This window comes from Haliotis asinina, chromosome 3 (assembly GCF_037392515.1).
Source record: "Haliotis asinina isolate JCU_RB_2024 chromosome 3, JCU_Hal_asi_v2, whole genome shotgun sequence".
Taxonomy (NCBI): domain Eukaryota; kingdom Metazoa; phylum Mollusca; class Gastropoda; order Lepetellida; family Haliotidae; genus Haliotis; species Haliotis asinina.
Genome location: NC_090282.1, coordinates 78,962,443 through 78,984,821, shown reverse-complemented (window position 1 = coordinate 78,984,821; position 22,379 = coordinate 78,962,443). Strand labels below are relative to the sequence as shown.

The 22,379-nt window shown below is 40.0% G+C and overlaps 1 protein-coding gene across 1 annotated transcript; it reads left to right on the top strand.

The window, feature by feature from the left end:
• The first annotated feature begins 2,094 nt into the window (after window positions 1-2,094).
• Window positions 2,095-21,216, top strand: LOC137279065 (MFS-type transporter SLC18B1-like). The gene is made up of 14 exons (XM_067811543.1): window positions 2,095-2,129; window positions 6,545-6,703; window positions 8,334-8,429; window positions 8,763-8,836; window positions 10,415-10,562; window positions 11,537-11,605; window positions 11,958-12,054; window positions 12,622-12,758; window positions 13,282-13,380; window positions 13,738-13,832; window positions 16,294-16,389; window positions 19,808-19,882; window positions 20,070-20,163; window positions 21,055-21,216. The coding sequence occupies exons 2-14, from the start codon at window positions 6,563-6,565 to the stop codon at window positions 21,214-21,216; spliced, it is 1,383 nt and encodes a 460-aa protein (XP_067667644.1). The 5' UTR covers window positions 2,095-2,129; window positions 6,545-6,562.
• The last annotated feature ends 1,163 nt before the right edge of the window (window positions 21,217-22,379 follow it).

Here is a 22,379-nt window from a genome sequence, read left to right as displayed (position 1 = left end):
CTTCGCAACCCATTTGCACTACAGTTTGCCTGTGGTTCAAGTACAAAGCAGGACTTGAAACTGACAAGAGTTTGCACCACTTTCCGTCAGATCCAGTCATCCGAGAAAAATTGATGTAGTTTGTTTGCAACCCACAGACATGTGCTTGCCTTTTATAACAATATGTTAAACAAAGTTCAGATGGATGGTAGATCAAACGCTGCAGAACAGTGCAGTTCCACTGCACGTAACAAGCACTACATCTTTGTTCGCCAGCAAAGCGAACACCGTTAACGAACTTTTCCACAAGCGCTAGCGCTGTGAGTGCCTATACTGAAACAACAAGGTTGCTGTTAAAATGTTTTGTTATTTTATACATATACATTGTACTTCCATAGACCAATCACTAGGCTTGTATTTGCACATGATTTTTGTTTGATTTAGTTTACCATTACCTGGTTTCACACCAGCACATCTGGGTCTCAGTTTACCATGATTGGGGATTTCACGAAACACCACACTGTTGTGGTGACATGTGTTTCGTTACATTCTGGATATAAAAACCGCTGAAAATTGTAAAAATGGCTTTTCATTGAATCGAACATACTCGTATATACGTTAGGGGAACAGCCCAACCATGTGTGAAAACCCTCAACCGACTCACTACCTACTGGCTCATGCAATAATTAACATTGTAAGCATTGTAACTATCAGACACTGTGATCTGAAGCTCATGTCACTCGGTTGAGGCAGACGAACCATGCATGAACGTTTGTATCTGATGAAACACTGAACTTCAAAGCTGACTGGCTGGTTTACCACGCATCATTTGTTTCCTGGTGCGTTCAAAGTTTCCAAGTCTGTCCAAGTTCAGTACGGAACAAGTACGAAGAAACCTGGAGCGGTATTTATATAATCTCATGCTTGTTTACCAATCTGGTTCGTTTCATTGGAAATAAATATGTGTAAATCAAGTACGAATAAACTTCAGATGTTGGCCATCAGTCTATACTCCACTCACCGTCAGAAATATAGGGTTGATGGGATAGCCTAGGGGTTAAAACATTCGCTCGTCGCGCCGAAGACCAGGGTTCGATTCCCCAAATGGGCACTGTGTGTGTGAAGCGTCTTTCCTGCGTCCCCCGACGTGATATTGTTGAAATATTGCTAAGAAAAACTAAACTCACTCACTCACTCACTCACTCACTCACTCACTCACTCACACAGGATCGATTCATCCGATAACACGCTCTACGAAATCGGTCGTACTATGGCGAATCAGAACACTTCGATCAGGCTACCGGTGTACGAGTTTCTGAAATCGTCCATGGGGCGCTAGTCTACATCCTCGATTCTCGCATTCTGTCGGACCTTATATATTGCCCACAGGCGTCAGCGGTATTCACAAGTACGACAATGCCTCAATCGTCGTTGGTGACGAGTTCGGCCCTCAGGTGAGTCTTGAATCTCTGGATACTTTCTTGGAATGCGAGGTCGTATCTGGTGACGTTGGCATAAACGTCACGCCGTCACACCGATTCTGCGCTGGATGGCGGTTGTGGCGTGGGTTGCATCACGCTTAAAAAACGAACTCCATTTTGTGCAATTAGCCGTGAGTAACTGATAGTCTTACCGAAATAATTAATATACATCTCATTGACCATGTTTGACAAACTGTGTTTTTACGAACTTACGATCCACAAATGTTTTCCCCTGCAAGACTGAACACTGCTTCAAATCCTGTTGTTCTGAAAGTGGGAGAATAATTCCAATGACAATTCATATTATCACATAAAATGGTATTGTAATATCTAAGCATTCCAAATAATATGGCAATGGGTTTTCTGTTCCACAATGCCGCATTATTTCAATTATTTGTAGCAGATGTCATGTTATTTAGTAATAAACAATAAATAGCGTCAATCGCATCACCGATCTCTTTACATGTAAATTAACTAGTTAGCACTGAATAGGGATGCCTATAGCGTTGGTACATGCTACTGGCATTCGTCTGTGCAACGTATTCCAGGCCAGAGGACATTCTAGCACCAGTGTCTGTATTTTATGGATTTTTCCAGCTTGAAGCTGTTCATAGTGTAAACTACCAAATCTACAGGAACAATGTACAGTGAGTGAATATATATAAATATGTAAGTATAACAATACATATCTGTTATATACTAAGGCAAAACATGAGGGATCACATGAATGCGCAAATGTTCCCTTACTTTTTACCAAGTTTATTCACAAGCTATGCAATACAAGCTTGAGAAAAGCCTTGGAAAAAATAAAGGAACACTTGCCCTTCCATATGATCCCTTACTTTTTCCCCTCAGTATATTTGTTTTAAAGGACTTGTCTCGTAGCAATACAACTGAAATAAAACTGACGGCGATAACTGTTCGCTTCCTCCCTCACTGTTGCGTTTCTCATTCTCACTGCGGAGTATCACAGCATTTGTATTGAAGGTAACTCTATTTGCTTATATATATATACTCTTGGCAAAAATAAGCAAGACGTATTGTTAGTGTAATATCTTTATCAGTCTCGATAGCCATTTTTGCCGGCATGTTACTGAAAGGTAAACATTCAGAGAATACATAACCTTTAGGGACTGTTAAATTGATTAATCTGATAACATTGATAACATCATCAGAATACAAACACCCTCAGAAAAAACATGCCAAAATGAATGTGTTCTACAGTTCACACATGCAGTCGGTGATCGGGTACAACCTGCTTGTAGTCATTCCTCTAATACAACCCCCATGGCCCCTAGTATGGTGATCTACCTTCAGTTGTTTGTGAACATTTTTTACGTGGTATTGTCTAACATTAGTTTTCTGCTTTCATATATACATTCTAGCTAGTTTTAACTCTTTTTGCGATACTCTAGTTATTTTACAGTCCGCCGATGACTGGTTCTTTATAGTCCAGCGGATAGTGGTATAATTATGCATTTACGTGTTACAAGCATGAAAATCGGCAGGTATGCTGCTTATACGATAAAAATGTAATACAGATAGAGAGGCACTGAAAATTCAAGATGGCCGCCATTTTTCAAGATGGCCGCCAATTTCCACTCAATATTACACCGTTAGAGACTTAGATTCCATGTTAATTCCACAATTTTCATACAACATGCATGAAAATTGGCAGATATGTTGCTTATACTATCAAAATGAGATACAAAAAGCGAGGCATTGAATATTCAAGATGGCCACCATTTTTCAAGATGGCCGCCAATTTCCACTCAAAATTACACCGTTAGAGACTTAGATTCCACAATGTTCATAGAACCTGCATGGCTGATATGATGCTTATACTATGAAAATGAGATAGAAAAAGAGACGCTTTGAATATTCATTTTCAAGATGGCCACCGATGTCCACTCAAAATTCCACCGTCAGAGACTTTCCACAATTTTCATGTAATGTGCATCAAACTTGGCAAACACATGTATGTTGCTTGTACCATTTAACATATGTCGGAATACTGAAAACCTTAATTACCGACCATTTGCCGTGATATTGGGAATCATCTTAAACCTAATCAAGATTCCCATAAACAATACTTGTCTGGGGATTTCCTCGCTTACCTACTCAGAGTAACATGACCAAATTACTGGACAGTCTCCACCATAAAGACAGTGCACTTTAGGGCAGCTTTAAGACACTAGCATCTATCACAACATCCTTCAACAGTTGTTGACAGGTCTTTGACACGTCTGGTATTGTTGACCATGAGGACTCCCACATGTTGGATGCATTGCGATAGTTGACTGTTCCCATATATGTCCTCCCTGATAAACTGTTGTCTTCTCTGTAAACTTTCTTGCTTTGTTCAGATTCACATCGTCACTTGTTCTAAGATACATCAATATTGTGAATATTGAAGAAATGAGTTTCAACTCGCTTTCTCTGTCCATGGACTCGCCTATTCTTACACGCCGTCTTGTACATATCCCAGAAAATATCAAGTCTTGTTGTGTTTGTGTTTTCCAGTTGGTTTTCTAGATACTTGGTAAACACTCCCTCACTGAACGATGAAAATATCTTATATTCTCAATGTTCCATCATAATCACACCTGTTGATCCATCTAGTATTGTTAGCCCAACGTCTGGTCTATTCATGGTAAGACAGAAAACATCTTCCAGACACTGAAGAAGCTGTGATTTAACAGATGGTCAAAGCATATCAATATGAATTTGATTGACATGCTTGAAAAATCCATCTAAATTGCCTTCTCTAGTTTGACATTGTATGTATGACTACAGTCATTCTTTACTCTGATTTGTTTCTTTGAGGATGACTGTCAAGTTTGTTTGAGGTGATGACAAAAGTGACAGTTTGTTCTTCTTGATAGGTTCTGATGAATCTTTCCTTGACAAAGTCGATCATTCCCAAGGTGTTCAATATTATCCAAAGTTTCTACAATAGCTGATGCAGCAGTGTCCCATGTTGATATTAGAAGAAGATCATGTCCATGCTCAAGAAAAGGACTTCCCTTTCTTGAACTCTTCAGTTGTGTTTGGTTGAATATGACTGAGATTTATCAGGTCTGAACATCCCCAAAACAACTCAAATTTATATCATTTGTCAGCTGTCCATGTTCAGAAAAGGCTTGCACTTGCGATTGTGGAGTATGTTCCAAGTCATTAACCATTTCCTGACTGGGCAGATAACAGCATCCTTTTTGCATTTCTGGCAAACTCCAGTCCATCTAAGCTGCATCTGTGGACTGTGTTTGACTAGTTATCATCCATGGGAGATGGAAAAAAACAAAACTATTATCTTCTGGAGAGCAGACAAAAATAAAATTATTTTCAGGACATAATACTATGATCTGTCTATTTGTAACTGTCATTGTCATAGGATAATTCTTGTGATTGATATTTTGAGAAATATGAATAACCTGTGAACCTGCTGTATTTATATTGATATTAGTAATTATCATGGACATCAAACTTGTACACCCAGATGATTTTGAAATCTAAAGCTGAGAGGTTCAAAATATCAGTGACATTATTTTGTTTATAAACCATTTTGTCTTTAGAAAATAAACTGCATATGACTTTTAGTTAACTGGTAGTGACGTGCCATCAAAACTGTAATTCAACAAATAGTTTCAACAGAAGTCCCCCTCCATCTAAAAACATAAAATCAGTGAGAGGAAAGTATTATTACAAATTAATTCTACACAGCCTGTGATACCATTATTTTAAAAAATGCTAAGTAATCTGTACAATGTATCATGGACAATTTTTGTTTTAGACAATTGTGAAAGTATACACCAGTGAAGGAGACATATATTATTTGTCTTATCAAGTATTAATGTCCCTGTATGGGACATTAATAACTTGTGATGAAATCCCCAGATGCCCCTTGCACACAGCTAACACAATAAAAGGAGTTATACTCACCATCCATGTCTCCTCACAAGCAGTGAACATTCTTCCTGCCATGTGTGTAACATCAGAATAACATTTTCCAGTTAAATAGGTCTATTTGACTGATTACCTCATTGTAACCTTGACTGATGACATAACTAGCACAGTCACAACAAAGGGGAGATCACTCTCATTTAACCTCATTTCTAGTACTTTCCACACAACAAATAACAGTGGCTCAATCTGTCACAATATTTTTTTTAGCTTAATACAAAAATAATTAATCATATTTTTGAGTGCCTCCCTGTCTGAAACATGTTAGAATATTAGTTTCTTAGTATTTTAACTAAATGTTCACTTGTAACATGAAAATGCACAATTGCATACAAATCATGCCATTATCCGCTGAACTATTAATTACTTGTATTGTTTTGTGCATCTACAGCATTTCTCGTCACATTATGACTGCAATATGGCCGATGTGACGTTAAATTTTACCTCACTCACTCACTCACGCACTCCGATGCAACAATCGGGAGAACCGTGAAGGTCCGGGGTAGAATAGATCTTCAGCCACTCATGCTTGCCTCAAAAGGCGACTATGCTTGTTGTAGGGGGCGCAAGTCGATGCTCATGATGTTAATTACTGGACTGTTTGGTTCCTGAAATGGAACTGTTTTGGTATTGGTAACAGATGGAATGGTACGTAATAACCAAAAATACACTGTGTGTGAACTGACTCTCTGTATGGAATGGTCGTTCATCCTGTCGTGGTTAGATTTGTCAGAAACATGACGATAAGCCTTGGAATGAAAAACAGTCGCTTTACTAACCTTTCGTTCAGACGGCTAACCTTTCCTGCTGTACGCCACGTTCGCAGTTTTTAAATGTTATTCAGTAACGATGCTTAACAATTGTACTGTAATCCCACATAAGTAAACGGTGAATACATTTGCTTGATTTAATACTAATGTTCGGAATGACAATCCTGGGGAAGGCATTAACTGATTCTGTATACGTATCCGACGATATAAACCCATCCGTTAAACTCAGGAAGCTACTACCAGTTGTTTAGAGGAACATCAACTTTACTCACACGAAAGGGGTAACGTTTGCTGTGATATAGATACAGCATATTACCTTTTCTGAAAGAAGAAACACATCATTTCTTTCAGAATTGAGTGTATGTCACCATGACAGATTCAGTGAAAACCGAAGACTCGCCAAAGGCGATGGGCAGCACGAGGAAGAAACTTGCACTGGCTGTCGTTGTCATGTCGAACTTCTGCGCCATGTGCTGCATATCACTTATTGCACCTTTTTACACAGTCGAGGTAACCGATGATATACAGTCAAATAACGTTGTGTCGAAGTTTCGGTTTTCGCGAAGTAAAGGCTGGTCCGGACGTATGTCTTTTCACTCTGCATTTGTGCAGATAAGTTCGGCTAACACAAAGTATTTCCTTCAACTTCGACACAACCATGTTCTTATGTATCTTACTAAGATATAAACTAGTGGGCAAAAGAAAGAGAACACTCTTATTAATGATCGATAAAATCAAAGCAAAACATAGAATCATTATGGAACATTGTGAATAGACTTTCGTCTGAAAAAATCACTCGCTGCTGACCTATGCACCACCTCTCCACCCCCCACCCCCACCCCTACACACACACACACACACACACACACACACACACACACACACATACACACACACACACACCGCTCTATCTCTCATGCGCTGTTAGCCGCATTTTGCAAAATCTCCGAGATGGACGTTTTGCCATTTTTCGCAAATCAAATATACGTGATTCTACACAGCCACCACACTGCGTTTGGGAGCATGATTACGCAGTGTGTGGGCCCACATTTTCGGCCTAAAAGGATTTCACAAACTCGAGCAACTTTTCCAAAAGTTCAAACAACAGTGATCATTTTCTTCTGCCCACTAGTTTACTTGTACCCTGCTACAAACTACGGCATATGTTAATCCGCTAAGTACATCAGATACGTGAACAAAATTTATACAGTTCTAACATACATTTCCCAATCTCCCAGAAACATCTGGTAAATAAAGGTTCAGTCAATAAAGTACAAGTATATCGTAAACTATAATTAAATTCAGAAAATAGATGTTATCGTTTCTCATTAACATTGAAGTCACCTGCTTTGTTCATAGGTGTAAGTCACATGGCAAAAATATTTACTCAGATTTTTAGGCAATTGTGCGACTAGGTTAAATGAGACCGAAGGTTTATACTTTCTTTACAACGCTTGAGTTTTAAACAAAAACGTCTTGCTTAAGATTATTAAAAAATGTATCTAATAATGAATGATTATTGTCACAGTTATGAAATGGCTGAAAATATTTTCCCCCCAAGACAATATATATGTAACTGAGGATCCAGTTTCCATTTCCAAAGCATCTTTTATATGTCACCTGAAATTCATTTCGTTCATTTTATTCATCTAGCGGAATGAATACATTCGCATGCAGTTTCAAACTGAAACGTTAGCTGGAATGTCAAAATGAGAAAGAAAATGAGGGAAGCGTCCATAACGCAAGAGCCCACAGAATCCGCGTAGGTTAAATCGTTAGCTCGTCACGCAAAATACCGGGTTCGATCCCATGTTATTGCTGGAATATATTATACTAAAATCGGATTAGAACCAAAACTCATTCATTGAAGCTCAGAAATGATGCAAGTTTAAACCTATGTAGTCAACACTATGTGGTACCTTGGGCTGGAAGTTTGGGACGAAGACCTTGTACACTAACACGATTAAAGGGGTCAGAGAGAAGGCATATCTGGTAAGTGGTCTTCAATGTGGTCAGTACAATCTGGACTTCAGAAAACTGCCAGTGTGAATCAGTTTGTGTGGATGACCGTGCACATTTGAAGACAACAAACTATTACAACCATCTGTCTCGCTTGATATGCACTTCATGATTGTTTCAGGCAGGTAAAAAGGGTGTAAGTCTGACTCTCGTTGGCATCATTTACAGTTCATCAGAGTTCATCACTCTCGCTACATCTCCAATATTTGGATATCTGGTATGTGCTTACACTATATTTTTTCAATACATCAGCGTCCTGCAATTCTTGACTGTTTAATTGTATGAATTATGAACTTTTAAACCCGATCAATGGAACATGTGCAATGTAATGGAGAACATAACATTATAACAGATTAAGATTTGTGTCTTCAGCACTTTTGCATTAAAAGGTTGTCCAACTCTTTGCCGGCGATCTGCACCGATAATCCGGTGATTTACATTCTATTCAGATCATCAACCAGGATTGATTGCCGCCACTCACTCTCTCTCAATCTAATTCGAAATAACGGGATGGACTAGTTTTGTCACAATACTAAAACTTTATTTTCAGTTATCCAAGTACAATCCACGGACTTTCTATATCGTCGGACTATGTCTGTTTGGCGGCTGTGATGTCATTTTCGGGTAACGTGTTTCTTACGAATTTGATGAGATTGTTCACAATGGGATAGTAAGAGTAACGTAATCATCTATACCAGGTTATTTCGAGTATATTATGTTACAATCAGTGTGCATAGCATACCATCACTGCTGTCTTTATGAATTCACATCAATAAGAATTCCATAATGTTACCCTCATAAAGGATTAATCTTAATCGGCGAGAAAGGAGCAGATTGCATACCAGAAGAATGAATTTAGTTGACTGTATTAGTTGATTATAGTTGACTATATTACCTCTCAATACACTGATTATAAAGACGTTTTTGCACTCACAAAACTATACCAGAAGTGAGTGAGTGAGTTTAGTTTTACTCCGCACTCAACAATATTCCAGCTATATGGCGGTCTGTAAATAATCGAGCCTGGACCAGACAATCCAGTGACCAACACCATGAGCATCGATCTGCGCAAGTGAGAACCGATGTGTCAACCAAGTCAGCGAGCCTGATCACCCGATGCGGTCGCCTGTTACGACAAGCAGAGTTGCCTTTTATGGCAAGCATGGGTTTCTGAAGGCCAGTTCTACCCCGGATCTTCACGGGTAAAACCATGCCAGGAACATGTCTCAGTTGTGTTATTTATTATAGTGAGCTGTGAGTTTACTCAGCACTGTACCAGCTATATGGCAGGGGTATGGAAATACTCCAGTCTTGGCTAGACAGTCCAATGACGACAAACATGAACATCAATCTATGAAATTGGGATGCGATAACGCGTCAACCAAGTCAGCGAGTCTGACCACCAGATCCCGTTAGTCACCTCTTACGACAATTATGGGTTGCTGAAGATCAATTCACGGGCTATACGTATTATAACATACTGTCTGCCGTGATTGGTCAGAGTGCTCGTTCGGACATCACGTCATTTATCGCAGTCGTTTCTTACGTGACAGATGTCGCATGTTGACAACTGTTTGATTTCCATGTGTTATCAAAATTTGGTTCGCTTCATTTCTGAAACACAAACACACTGACACGTTTTTAGGTAAATTAAAACCAACCTTCTTCTGCATGTGGTGATAAAGGCTTATACGAAAATGGCGTTTCCTGACACTTCGTGATACGAATAATCTAAAATCCTAAATCCATTTGTAATCATGCAACGTGGTTTTCACGTCATACCAAACAGGAATATCCTCTACTATTTTCAGTAAAGTAAGCGAATCTTTATTCAGTACTTAAAATGGCCACAGGCCTTTTGTACATTTCAAGTTTACATGAGCAGTTTGTAGGCATTCATAAATTCGTTTTTTTTCAAAACAAGTTTTTTGTCTCTCAACTCCTAACGAAATAGATGTACAATGCCAGATTTTGCAGCAACAATGGTTAAGTGTCTGCTAGCAACGACATTAATTTTCTTACTCTTCGAGGCTTATAATATTATGGCTTCAGGTATTTTGAAAAAGAGAGATATATTGGACATCATTTTAACGTCATTCTTCGCTAAACAGTCACCATTTCCTCATTTGGTAATTACTGCCTGTTTTATATCGACTGAAAATTGTAAAGGGTGCATGGTATTCTTTTTTTTTTTCTTTTCAGATGCTTAGACCTGGTACCATCGGGGACACCATATATTGTCGCTTGTTTTAGCGTGAGGAGTCTCGAGGCAATAGGAACGTCATCCGTTTTGAACGCGAGCTTTACAATTGCTGGGCTGTTTTTCCCAGAAAGAATCGCAACAGTATTTGTACGTGAAACGTAGTTCCTATGGTTTTGAACATCACCAGATCTGGTCAAACTGTGGTTCCTGCCTTAAACGTCATTAGTCATATCGGTTTGTGTTAGGAAAACAACGTAAATATTTGTAATGAATCAGTTGTGATATTCAGTATCTGACATCCAGACCATAATGTAACATATACTTTTCAAAATGACTAAATAAATAAATTTGAAAAGCGGGAAAAATTTAATTTTAAGAACATATTTGGCTCAAACCTAACTATGCTATGGTTTAAACAGCCCATTAAACAGCTATGGAATACTCTGTATCAACGCTTACGCTTACGCCACCTCAGACACTATAAAAACTGCATTTCAGAAAAGGTATCAATTTGAAAACATTCCTCATGACAGCAGCATTCGGAATATCCTTTCTTCTGTGGATCACCGCTGCCAAGCTGTTACCGATGCTAATGTTGATCAAATCAGATACGGACACTTTACTCTAACCGAGTGGTTTTAATAACCCTTTTGTGGGCTTACCAAACACCTACTCGATAATCACGTTTTGGAAATTTGTGAAGCGATGGTTTTACTGTTATTGAACAATGATGTCATGTTTGAATCAGTTATACACACTCAGAAAGTAAACTCCACAACCGCATTTAAAGTGACTGTCAGTTTTGAAGAGTATATGTCTATCCAGAAACCACACCAAAAGGACTCCTTACCATAAAATGTCCGTGTCCGTTTCAGTTTGTTTTAAATACTTACACTTGCAGACATCACAAAACAAAATTTCATCACGTATCAGTTCATCTTTCCTCCTCCCAAGTTGATAATGCGTATAGCAGTTTAGTAAATTAAACCTTTAAACATGTTGCAATATCTTTGTTGATTCACCTGACATTTTCTGGTGTCCAAATAAGGATAATAGCGCATATTCCGTGAGCCACACTGAAGTTCCTGCATTTTACGTAGACGTCTTTGCGTGTGTTTCAGGGCATGTTGAAGACAGCTTCAGGAACAGCATTAATGTTCGGACCAGCAATAGGAGGTATTCTATATCAGGTATAATAGTCAATTTTGTCATACCAGTTTTACATATATTCCGTGTTTGAGTATGTTAGAATGGGCAACAGAAAGTGCATACTTAAAGAGTTAATGAAGTTTTAATATGCTGTATATTGCAAGCAATCAAATACAACGGACACATTTGGATGGACCATTCGCGTGATTCATAGTAGTTCACCGTGTGTCAGAGGTGGACCTAGGATTTTGGAGGAGGCGGAAGGCGGTGCTTTGCCCCTCTGGATGCGTCTCTGGTATTTTTTGCATGTTAAAGAGTTAACTCTTTCTTATTTATGTACCCATAAATATTAATGTTGTATTGCTGTCAAGCCATCCATGTTTCTTACCTCAGTTAGGCGGGTATGGGCTCCCCTTCTGGGTGCTTGGGAGCTGTACGTTTGTATGTGGATGTGCCTCATGTCTCCTGCTTCCTCGCCAAGAACAAGAGTGTGAGTATCGTGGCATTATTTCCTTTCAAGGTTCATTATCTCCTAACATGTGAAGATCCGAACGTGATTGCAAACACATGGCGGTGACGCAACAGAAGGACTCTTGTATAATCCCCATAACCAGCAGTTATGCTATAACCTGTTCAAGAAAAGATAAGCAAACCTGAAATAAGGAAACGTATTGAACGTATTTAAGTGTACACATGTCGAAGAAGGTTGAACATAGATGAAGGGCATTTGACACATGGATGAACATATGTTTTGTGGTCATTGTCATCATTACTTCAGTACACTCACTGCATTTGAAGGAAAATATTGTAAAATAGTACAAATGTGAAATCAGTACCCATCACTTATCATCAGCGATCAATTCACAACATTGTCATTGTTCGTCTTTTACATCTATGAAACTAAACCAGAACACAGTGCATAATAATGGAAAACGACCACAAGAAAATCACAGGAAAATGTGTCTCAACAATAGAAGTTTGCTGTTTATCTGCTTGAATACGATCGGCAACAACAACATGTCTTCCAGGACATTTTCGTTTCAATAACGTGTTGCAGTTGCTCCTTCTGTGGAAAGTCCATCATGCCATAAGCTTTTACGGAGTGTCTCAGTGTGGTTTGCATTCTTCTCGAATTTCGCTTCTAAATTTGCCATCGGCTGCTTCGTCCCTTTCTATGCTGCACACCTGCTGCAGGTACGTATGATAAAATGCGACAAACACCATTTTCCATAATCATGGAATATTGAAATCAAACAGTGTTTGTCCATTACACCATTCCTGCTATATCGTTAGGAAAATGATTTTAGATAAACGTAGGTATATGCGTCAGATATCATTTTCGTCACTCATGTGATGTTGGGTAGTTTGCATCATATGTCCGTCATTTAGACTTATAAAGACCTTAACTTAGGTCATAGATGAAATATGTCATCACACGATGCCACACATACAACTCTCTAAAGGTCTTTGTGCAAAGAAGATGCTCGATCATAGCTAAAAGTTGTGAAATACTCGAGAGTTGAAATTCTGAAATATTGCTTGACATAACGTTAGGTAAATGTCCTTTCATAATGCCATTCCTGAAGAATCCGGCGATATGAGAGTATATACACATTAAAGGGTGTAGTAGGAAATGCTTGTTAGGACACCATTCTATTATACATTCAAACAATACCAACCTTCTCTGCGTGACATGGGTGACAATCTTTTGTTTCAGTTTAACCTTAACCAGGGTACCATTGGACTTGTCTTCATGGTCCTTCCAGGAGCATACACAATTTCCACGCTTGTTTGCGGATATCTCTTTGATCACAAAGTAATGGAATAGATAAATATGTTTTATAGATAGCCCTCTAGTAGATGTTTGCCTTGTCCATTATGTGTCATATAGAACTACAATAATTTTAAGTATATGCTATGTTTTCAAAAGCAACTGATATTTGACTGGCAAAGTTTGCAAGTACACGTCTAAGTGGTTTGTAACACTTTAAAGAATATTATTCCCTTAATTATTCTCCCACTGGAAATCCCAGGAACAGTACAATAGCAATTCTGCACCGTGTACATAACAATAATCATACCGTTATCTATCAAAGCTTATTGTCACAGTGCACATTGCACGGCAAATGTGTAAGTTTCCTTTTAATGAAGTCCGGATTCTTCCTTATTATAGGTACCTGCCGCCCCATCAATATGCGCTGGGCTGTGCTCTCTGTCGATCAGCTTTATTTTGATTGGACCAGCGCCATTTTTGAGTTTTGTTCCCACGTAAGTTATTGAATTGGATCTTTTACGAGGTCACTTCCTCTAGTTACAAGAATAGGTTCTGCACTGATTCACACTGGTCTGACGATGAATTAATCCTGGATGCATATTTAAATCGTTATAGATCTCTCCACAGAATCATCTGATGAAGATGATAATGACAATATTCCATGGGCACTTCTTTAGTCCTATGCGTTTTAGTTAAGCCCTTTGAATTTTATGCTCAGAAGGGGAGAGTTACCATCTCAGACCCACTCTGCATAGATTTCCAGCACCCCTTACTCGTCTCGTTCACATGAATTTGAAACGTGAAAGGCAATCAATGATCGCTCGGTCAAGTGTCAAGTGGGAGGAGCTTTTGAGCGTCTTATAGATGATCATACCAACACTAATCTTGGAATGCAAATTCGAGACACATTCAAGTAAGCTTAACTTCGGGCCGAGATTAAAACCCACTTAAAGAAACTCTCGAGTTCGGAGCTAAATCCTCGAAAGAAGATCAAAGGTAATACTTTGCCTGTCACATTCTTTTCCTATTCCTTTAGAGTAGATATTGGACTGAACAAACCATCCACGGTCATGACTCCCTGGTTAGTGAGATCATTTTCCATAACAGACCTCACCACCCCTATTCCTCTTTAAATTGTTATATATACCATCACTTCGAGAGGTCGAGGTTTGACAAATGTGGAGATTCTTTGTGATAAAATTTTATGGTATTGTATTGTCGGGAGAGGCTTTCTGAGAATCTACTGCATCGTGTGTACATGCAGTGTGTGGATCGGAATATCAATCCAACTGACTTCTTTTCCTGTTTGAAGCTGGCACGCCTTAGCAGTGAAATTGTGGGCTTCGGTTTTGCTGCTCAGGACCAGTCACTTCCCACTCACAATCGCCAAAATGTGATACTTACACAAAATGTTAATATGAAATGTCAATTGGGCAATTACTGCCCAACACCTTTTCAGTGAATGCCCATCCTTAGATTCCGATGATTGAAAACATAGTTCTGAAGACATGCCTTGCTCACCTCGTAAATCTTCTTTGCGTCTTAACACTAAGAAGTCGCCATTAGCTGCAGCGAGCATACCAGGTGAATAGCGCATTCACTTCCGGATGTCACTGAAAGTTTGTTTATCCAGTTCCGACTTGTTGCGAAATAGGATTTCTGTCTCTCGACACGCTGGTGTTGGACGTATGACTGCACATGTACCTATTTGCTAAAGCGCTTTATTGGCATTCCTCGCATGACCTAAGATTTACTCCATATAATCTTGTTAAGTTCGGGAACATTCAGCATGTCATAATTCTCTGGCCTTCGGTACGATTTTATGCGTTCTTCATTCACCTTGTCGCAATCGAGTTTTCAATCTAAACACATCCGTAATAATATCAGTCAATTTAGGGTCAACAGGTTCTGAATGCCTCTCGGGAATGAATTGGTAACATCCTGTGATTCAGGATTCATTTTCTCAAATGGATCAGAGAACATAACCCCGTCTAAGCCACGAGGTATTTGTGAACAAGTTATTCATTCCCATACTCATATTTCGGGAGACACCCTTCCTCGTCATGCTGACTATCATTTTTTTGTTCAACTGATTTGAAGCTGAGAAAATTCATCGGACATTTTCTTTAAATGTCAGCATAAGTGACATTTGCCATGGGTTAGTAAGATCCCGATTATCTCCATGACTAGTGGAAGGTTTCGAGCTGGAATGTTCGACTTTACTGTTTCCCTTCCCCTTAGATTTGTCCTCCGCAGGGACAGTCACGGTGTTCACAGGAACATCCGAAATAATAGCTGACAAAACACGTAGTTGTCCCTGCACGAGGTGAAAATACTCCGCAGTTTGCAAACACAAATCATCACACTGTAGGATCGCCGCAGGATCCTGACAACATATATAGATAAAATTTACGTTGAATAAAATGTTGAGGAGGAGAAAACTCCAAAACGCTCTCTCCGTCAAGAAAAGCGTGTCGTCTCGTCTACGCCACGATGTCGCACTGTCGGAACCCCGTAATCACGTGACCGGATGGTGGAATGGACATTGTTGCTACGGATAACCCAAGTTGCCTGTGAGGCGGTAGAAGGTTAATAGTCACATGATTTATCCCATCGAATACCCATTTTTAGTTGGCTGAGCCGAGGCAATCTGTAAAAAACGTGCCTAAGGTCAGACCATATGTGTCACGTTTGCTTCATAGTGGGGAAGGGCAGAAGTCTTTGAAACGCTCAGGAGTCAACGGGTGACCAATCCAAGACGGTTCGTGACCAACGTTGCTTAACTTTCAGTGAAACACGCACAAGGTCAGACAGCTATAACGTGCCAAGCCATTAGCTTTTGGGATAAACAAACTTGGATAATGTACCTGTTGTGGCCCATATGCTATGTAATTAGCTATCGTCACACAGTTACACAATTATCAATTTGTATTCTATTTCTTTTGTCCTTTCCAGCATGTTGTGGCTGACAATACTGGTAACTTTCTTCATAGGATTGTCCATAGCCCCGATCCTTGTCGGTTCCATGAAGTATATATTTGAGGAGGCCAGGTGAGTTTCTGTGGATGCTATAACATGAATAAAACGTTTCATGTGGTAATCAACTTTTTTGAGAAACGACTGGTTGTTCCATCCATATACCTTTCGTAAAGGCCCCAACGAAACACAGGTTTGTTTTGATATTGTCATAAGGCACTTTACTAATTGTACCACGTCTCAGAAATACAAGGAAAAGAAAAAGGGAAAAACGAACGACATTGGGGATTTGTAGAATACTGGAATACTAGCTACGGCAATAACAACACAAGTATACTCTTGTCTTCCAAAACTACATCGTTGTGTGACTGAAAACAGCTTCACTGCCAAAAGATGATTATGTTTTGCTTTCCTCGCTGTTTTAAAACCGTCTGATGAAATATTTGCGAAAATGTCACCAAGAAAACACATATAGCAAAATGCATATATACAAAAAAAACCCAAACAACGTCATTCGTTTTCCCTGGAAAAGAGGAAGTCATCATGCCAAGACCAAATGCCGCCAATAGAAAATGTCGCCATATGTGACCCTGTATCTACGGAATAGAAATCTGCAGTTGCCCGACATTTCAACGCTTCTCAGAGCACCATATCTCGCTTTTGAGATCTTTCCTACAGACCAATTCCACCCAAGAGTTACCATCCAAGTCCAGGACCGTTACATCCTTCCTGAGCCATCGTCGTGCCGACGCATTCCTGGTTTGAGAAGAATCTCGGACCAAAGTGTCCATGATCGATTGCGTAAAATGGGGATTCGACCACGAATGAGTGATTTCTCCTTCACCGGCTAGATGGGAGACAGTGTGTTTACCGTCGGAGAAAAGAACGTTTTGTTCCTAATTTGAACTCGACATGTCGTCAGATTTGGTGTAGACAGTGCCATGGTGTCTAGTGGGATGTCCAGCACACAGAGATGTAATTTAATGGTTGTTACGTGGAATTTGCAAGCACATCGGAACATCAGCAAATTAATTGCACGTTACATGGTTCCGATTACAGACCGATAGAGTGAATTGCTCCAGCTTGACAACGCTACTTCACATACAACACATATCACGGCCCGCTACCTATCCAGTTGTACGAGGGGATGTCAATAAGTTTTGAGTCTTGAGCATTTTTCATACCCAGGTGTCACAGCCTATGGTACGACATTGAACCTTCGGGTGTAGCTGATGTGATATATAAGTTTTGGTATCCTACTCTCAGACGTTATTGAACAGCTCACATTGACAAAAAGAGACCCCCCTCACGGCAGTGAAAATGAATAAAATTGAGTATAGAGCAGTAATTAAGTTTGTAGTTCTTGAAGGAAACCCGGCGAAGAACATTGAAGAAAGGCTTTCAGCAGTTTATGGGAAGTCGTCCCCTTCATCTGCCACCATCAAACGATGGGTCAATAATTTTAAGCATGGTAGAGAGAGTCTTGAAGATGACCCCCGTCCAGGTCGCCCAACAACAAACACTGGTCAGGAAAACATTGACAGAGTGCATAGACGTCTGCTGGAAAATCGTTGAATCACACTCCCTGAGTTAGAGGAGACCACAGGCATTTCACACGGATCCATCGAGACAATTCTTCATGAACATCTCGTCATGTCTAAGGTGTGCGCAAGATGGGTGCCAAGTATGCTTACAGATGAAATGAAGCAAACAAGGGTCACCATAGGCAACTCCATGCTAACCAGATACAACAAGAATCCGGAAGATTTTCACTTTAGGTTAGTAACCTGTGATGAAACCTGAATCCACCACTATGATCCTGAGAGCAAACAAGAATCCATGGAATGGAAACATGTCACTTCTCCCAGGACCAAAAAGTTCAAAGCCTCCAGGACAGTGCAGAAGGTAATTGCGACAGTCTTCTGGGATAGCAAAGGCGTCATCCACATAGATTACTTACCAAAAGGAAGAACAATGAATGGGGAATATTACGCTAACTTGTTGAGGCAAGTGCGACAGTCTATCAAGGAGAAGCGCTGGGGCAAGATCAGACGTGGTATTCTTCTACATCAAGACAACACTCCAGCCGCTGCTGTCCAGGAATGCGGGTACGAAATCTTGCCGCATCCCCCCTTCTCTCCAGACCTGGCACCAAGTGATGACCATCTGTTCCCAAATCTCAAGAAACACTTGTGTGGTCGTAAATTTCAGGATGATAATGAGCTTATTGCTGCTACTGAGGCTTTGTTTGAGGACCAAAATGGCGCCTTCTACAGAGATGGCATCAGCGCCTGGCAGGAAAGATGGGACAAGTGTCTTGACTCACAATGGGACTGTGTTGAAAAATAAATATGGTTCATGCCGATATTTTGGGTTTTTCTATGCAAGGCTCAAAACTTATTGACATCGTCAGTGTCTTGGTGTGGCCATGCCGATCACCAGATTTAAACTCGATAGAACACCTGTGGGATGAACTTGATCGACGTGTGCGTGAGCGTCAAAACACACCCCAAACACTTCCACGACTGGTCATCGCACTGAAGGGAGGGAGGTGAAAAAAGTCCACAATTGCGACTTCGTCGACTTATCCAGTCAGTGGTGAGACGGTGCTAAGCCGAAATGGCTGCCAGTGGTGGAAATTCCAAGTAACTGACTTTGACACCATTCTGTGGACTCAAGTAAATACAAACTTAGCAATATAGACAGTTGCTATTTACGCGACGTCTTTGTCAACAGACCGTGGACTTTGAACGTTGTACCAATAAAATTACATGAAATAATTGCTCTTAAACTATCGCCAAAAACCTTCTAAAATGGACTCACAAATTACAGAAACTCTCCGCACTGTGGTCACTCTTTCACAAGGGATTTGACAAAAATATACATGCAGCTGTTATGAATACTAGTATGAAGATGAAAAATGAAATTATTCTCTCTCTCTCTCTCTCTCTTTCTCTCTCTCTCACACACACACACACACAGGCCGTCCTTCTAATATGGCTGGTCACTTTGAAAACAGTGGAGTGTGCTTAACTCTCAGTTGGAACTAAACAGTAGTTGAACCTTAAGTAACGCATCTTGGCCGTATTACCTCCTTTCGATTTTGACAATTTCGCAGAAAATCATTTTCATATGGAGCACAGGTTTTTCAGCCAGATGTTTTCACATTTATCGACTTTTCACCTCTATGTTGACAATGCATGTTGGCATTAACACAACCATGCAGACTGTTAGGGGTCTGCAATACTCCTTTGTCGTTACTAATAGACGTGTTACTTAAGGTTCAAATATTGTTTACTTGCAACTGTGAGTTAAATACATTCCAGTGTTTTCAAAGTGTGTTAACCATGCATATTTAGAGGACGGCCTGAAGTGATGCGCAAGGGCCACGCAGTGCCAACTTTCGTCAGACCCATCTGAACTTCTTCATGTTTCTACAATGCTATGCTACATGCATGCTTCCTTTAACTACTTCATACGTATTCCTTTGCAGAAATATGGGATTTATGGATGATGGAGGTTTGATTGGACCTCTATCAGCTATTGTTCAGTGTGCAGTGTCTTCAGGGTGAGTATTTCATCTGTGGATAACACTTGATCTACCACAGGCTTCATTTTAAGAGAAAAAGGAGACGGACGTCTTTTAGACCGACAAAATATGAGGAAACATATAGAATTGCAAAAAAAATTTAGAAAACAAAACAAACCAATTCTAGAGACTCTTTTAGCTGATTAAATAATTATTTGTTTCACAGAAACTTCATCGGACCGATAGTGGGAGGAGCGCTGGTTGAACATTTCGGATTTCCATGGGCGATGACTATAAGTTCCATTCCAGCTGTGATCATGGTAAATATCATGAAGCTTTAAGGACAAAACAGATTTGATGCTATATTTGATTTTCATGTGACACTTACTTTCTTCTGTTTGCCAGTTACTGTCGTTTGGGATGTACCTACTGGTCGGAGTGTGCAACAGGACCACATCCAAGAATGTGAACAAGCACGAATATTTCGTATTAAAATGATGAGTCTTATTATGAAGGTATTTGGATTACACAAGTGATGGAAATGATATCTGAAGATACTGCTGGACACAGGACACAACTGCCCATCTCCTTGTATCTATTACGGCGGCGTCGGTGTTGTGTACGATGGTAGATTAATATTGTGCTGTCTGACTGATGTCAGACACTTTGATTCATTCGAGTTATCGCCGATTCAGTTCGTAACTGAAAATCATTGTGTAAATGTTATAGTGCTTTATAGGCCACCAAATTCTGGAAACGTTCTTAGATGATTTCTCGGCACGTTTGGATACATTGAACACAGTTAGTCGAAAACTTCTACTGTGTGGGGTTTTCAATTTTCACACTGACAATCCCGAAGATAACAAAGCGAAACAGCTCCTCTATATCCTGGATACTCATGGTCTCATACAAGTTATCAGTGAACCAACCGATTCTAGGGGTCATATTCTGGATCTGGTGATCTTCCGTGAGAAGGAGGTGGACGTAAAGCACATGACCGTTGATCACTCAGTCAAGTCTGACCACATATGTGTTATCTTTACTGTAAAAATCAGAGTCAAAAGGAGACCGAGGAATGTTGTCACATATCGGGAATGGGAAAAAAAGTTGACATGAAGTCTCTCGGTGAAGATATATCAACAGCATGTGTCAGTTACCAAGCCATGTCTGTTTCTGACGCTGTGGATATGTATGATTCATTGCTCCGACAGCTAGCGGACCATATGCACCTGTCAAAACCTGTACCATCACAGCCCATCCTGAGTCTCCATGGTATAAGGGTAGCATCCGTGCTGCAAAGAGACCGAGGCGGAAGCTGGAACGTCCTACAGAACAAACTGACCATCCACATACAGATGCACAGCGAACAATGAAATGCATTAGCGTCACTGATTGAGAGCAAAATCAAAGTTCTATATAGATGCCATTAAATCAGGTAATGGACAGTAGGAAGTGTTGTTTAAACGGAACTCTCTTGTTCTCCCATCTCACACATCTGTTGTTGAACTGGCTAATCGTTTTCCGGTTTCTTCATACGTCATACGTCATCATACGTCAAACTTTCAAAGATCACATGACTCTGCGCAAATTCCTGTAACCACGAACTCCCTCTCTTTGTCATCGTTCAGATCTGTGACACAACATGAAGTCTCTAAACGTGTCTCCAAATGTCAAGCGAAATCATGTTTGCTTGAGCCATTGCCAACGTGGCTCTTGAAACAAACCATTCAATCTCTTCTTCCTGTCTGGACGTATATCATCAACAGCTCCCTAAGCCAAGGTGTAATGCCTGATCAACTTAAGACAGCAATTATCACTCCCCTCACAATGAGGAAGAATCGCGATCATGAATTGTTAAAAAAATACAGACCAATATCGAATTTGACATTCATCTCTAAGCTATTTGAGCGCATGGTTGCTTCCCAATTCAGAGACCATATAACCAGAAATAACTTCTATGAGGAGCGCCAATCTGCCTATCGATCCTTCCACAGCACGGAAACTGCGTTGTTGAAGGTTCAGAACGACATCTTAAGACGCATAGACACCAATGGAGCGGTCATTCTTGTATTGCTGGAGTTATCTGCAGCTTTTCACACTGTTGACAATTCTGTGCTACTCTCTACCCTTGAAAACAAATTTAGTGCCAAAGATCTTTAAGGTAGTTTGTCTCCTACGTGAGTGACCGGAAGCAGGCAGTTGTCATTCAGTCATGGAGTGCCTCAGGGCTCCGTCCTAGGCCCCCTACTTTTCACATGTTACACATCTCCCCTTGGTGATATTGTGAGGTCCTACAACTTAAGTATGCATCTCTATGACGATGATACCCAAGTCCATCTATCCTTCAAGCCATCTAACGCATCTTCAGCCAAGTTCTCCTTTTCAAAAGTAGAAAAAAATTTGCTGATTGCATCAAGAGATGGATGTTATCAAATTATCTCAAGTTAAATGATGATAAAACTGAACTCATTGTGTTCCATCTTCTTCAGCTTCAAAAAAAGACTCCATCTGATGTTCCTCCATCATCAAGACGGAA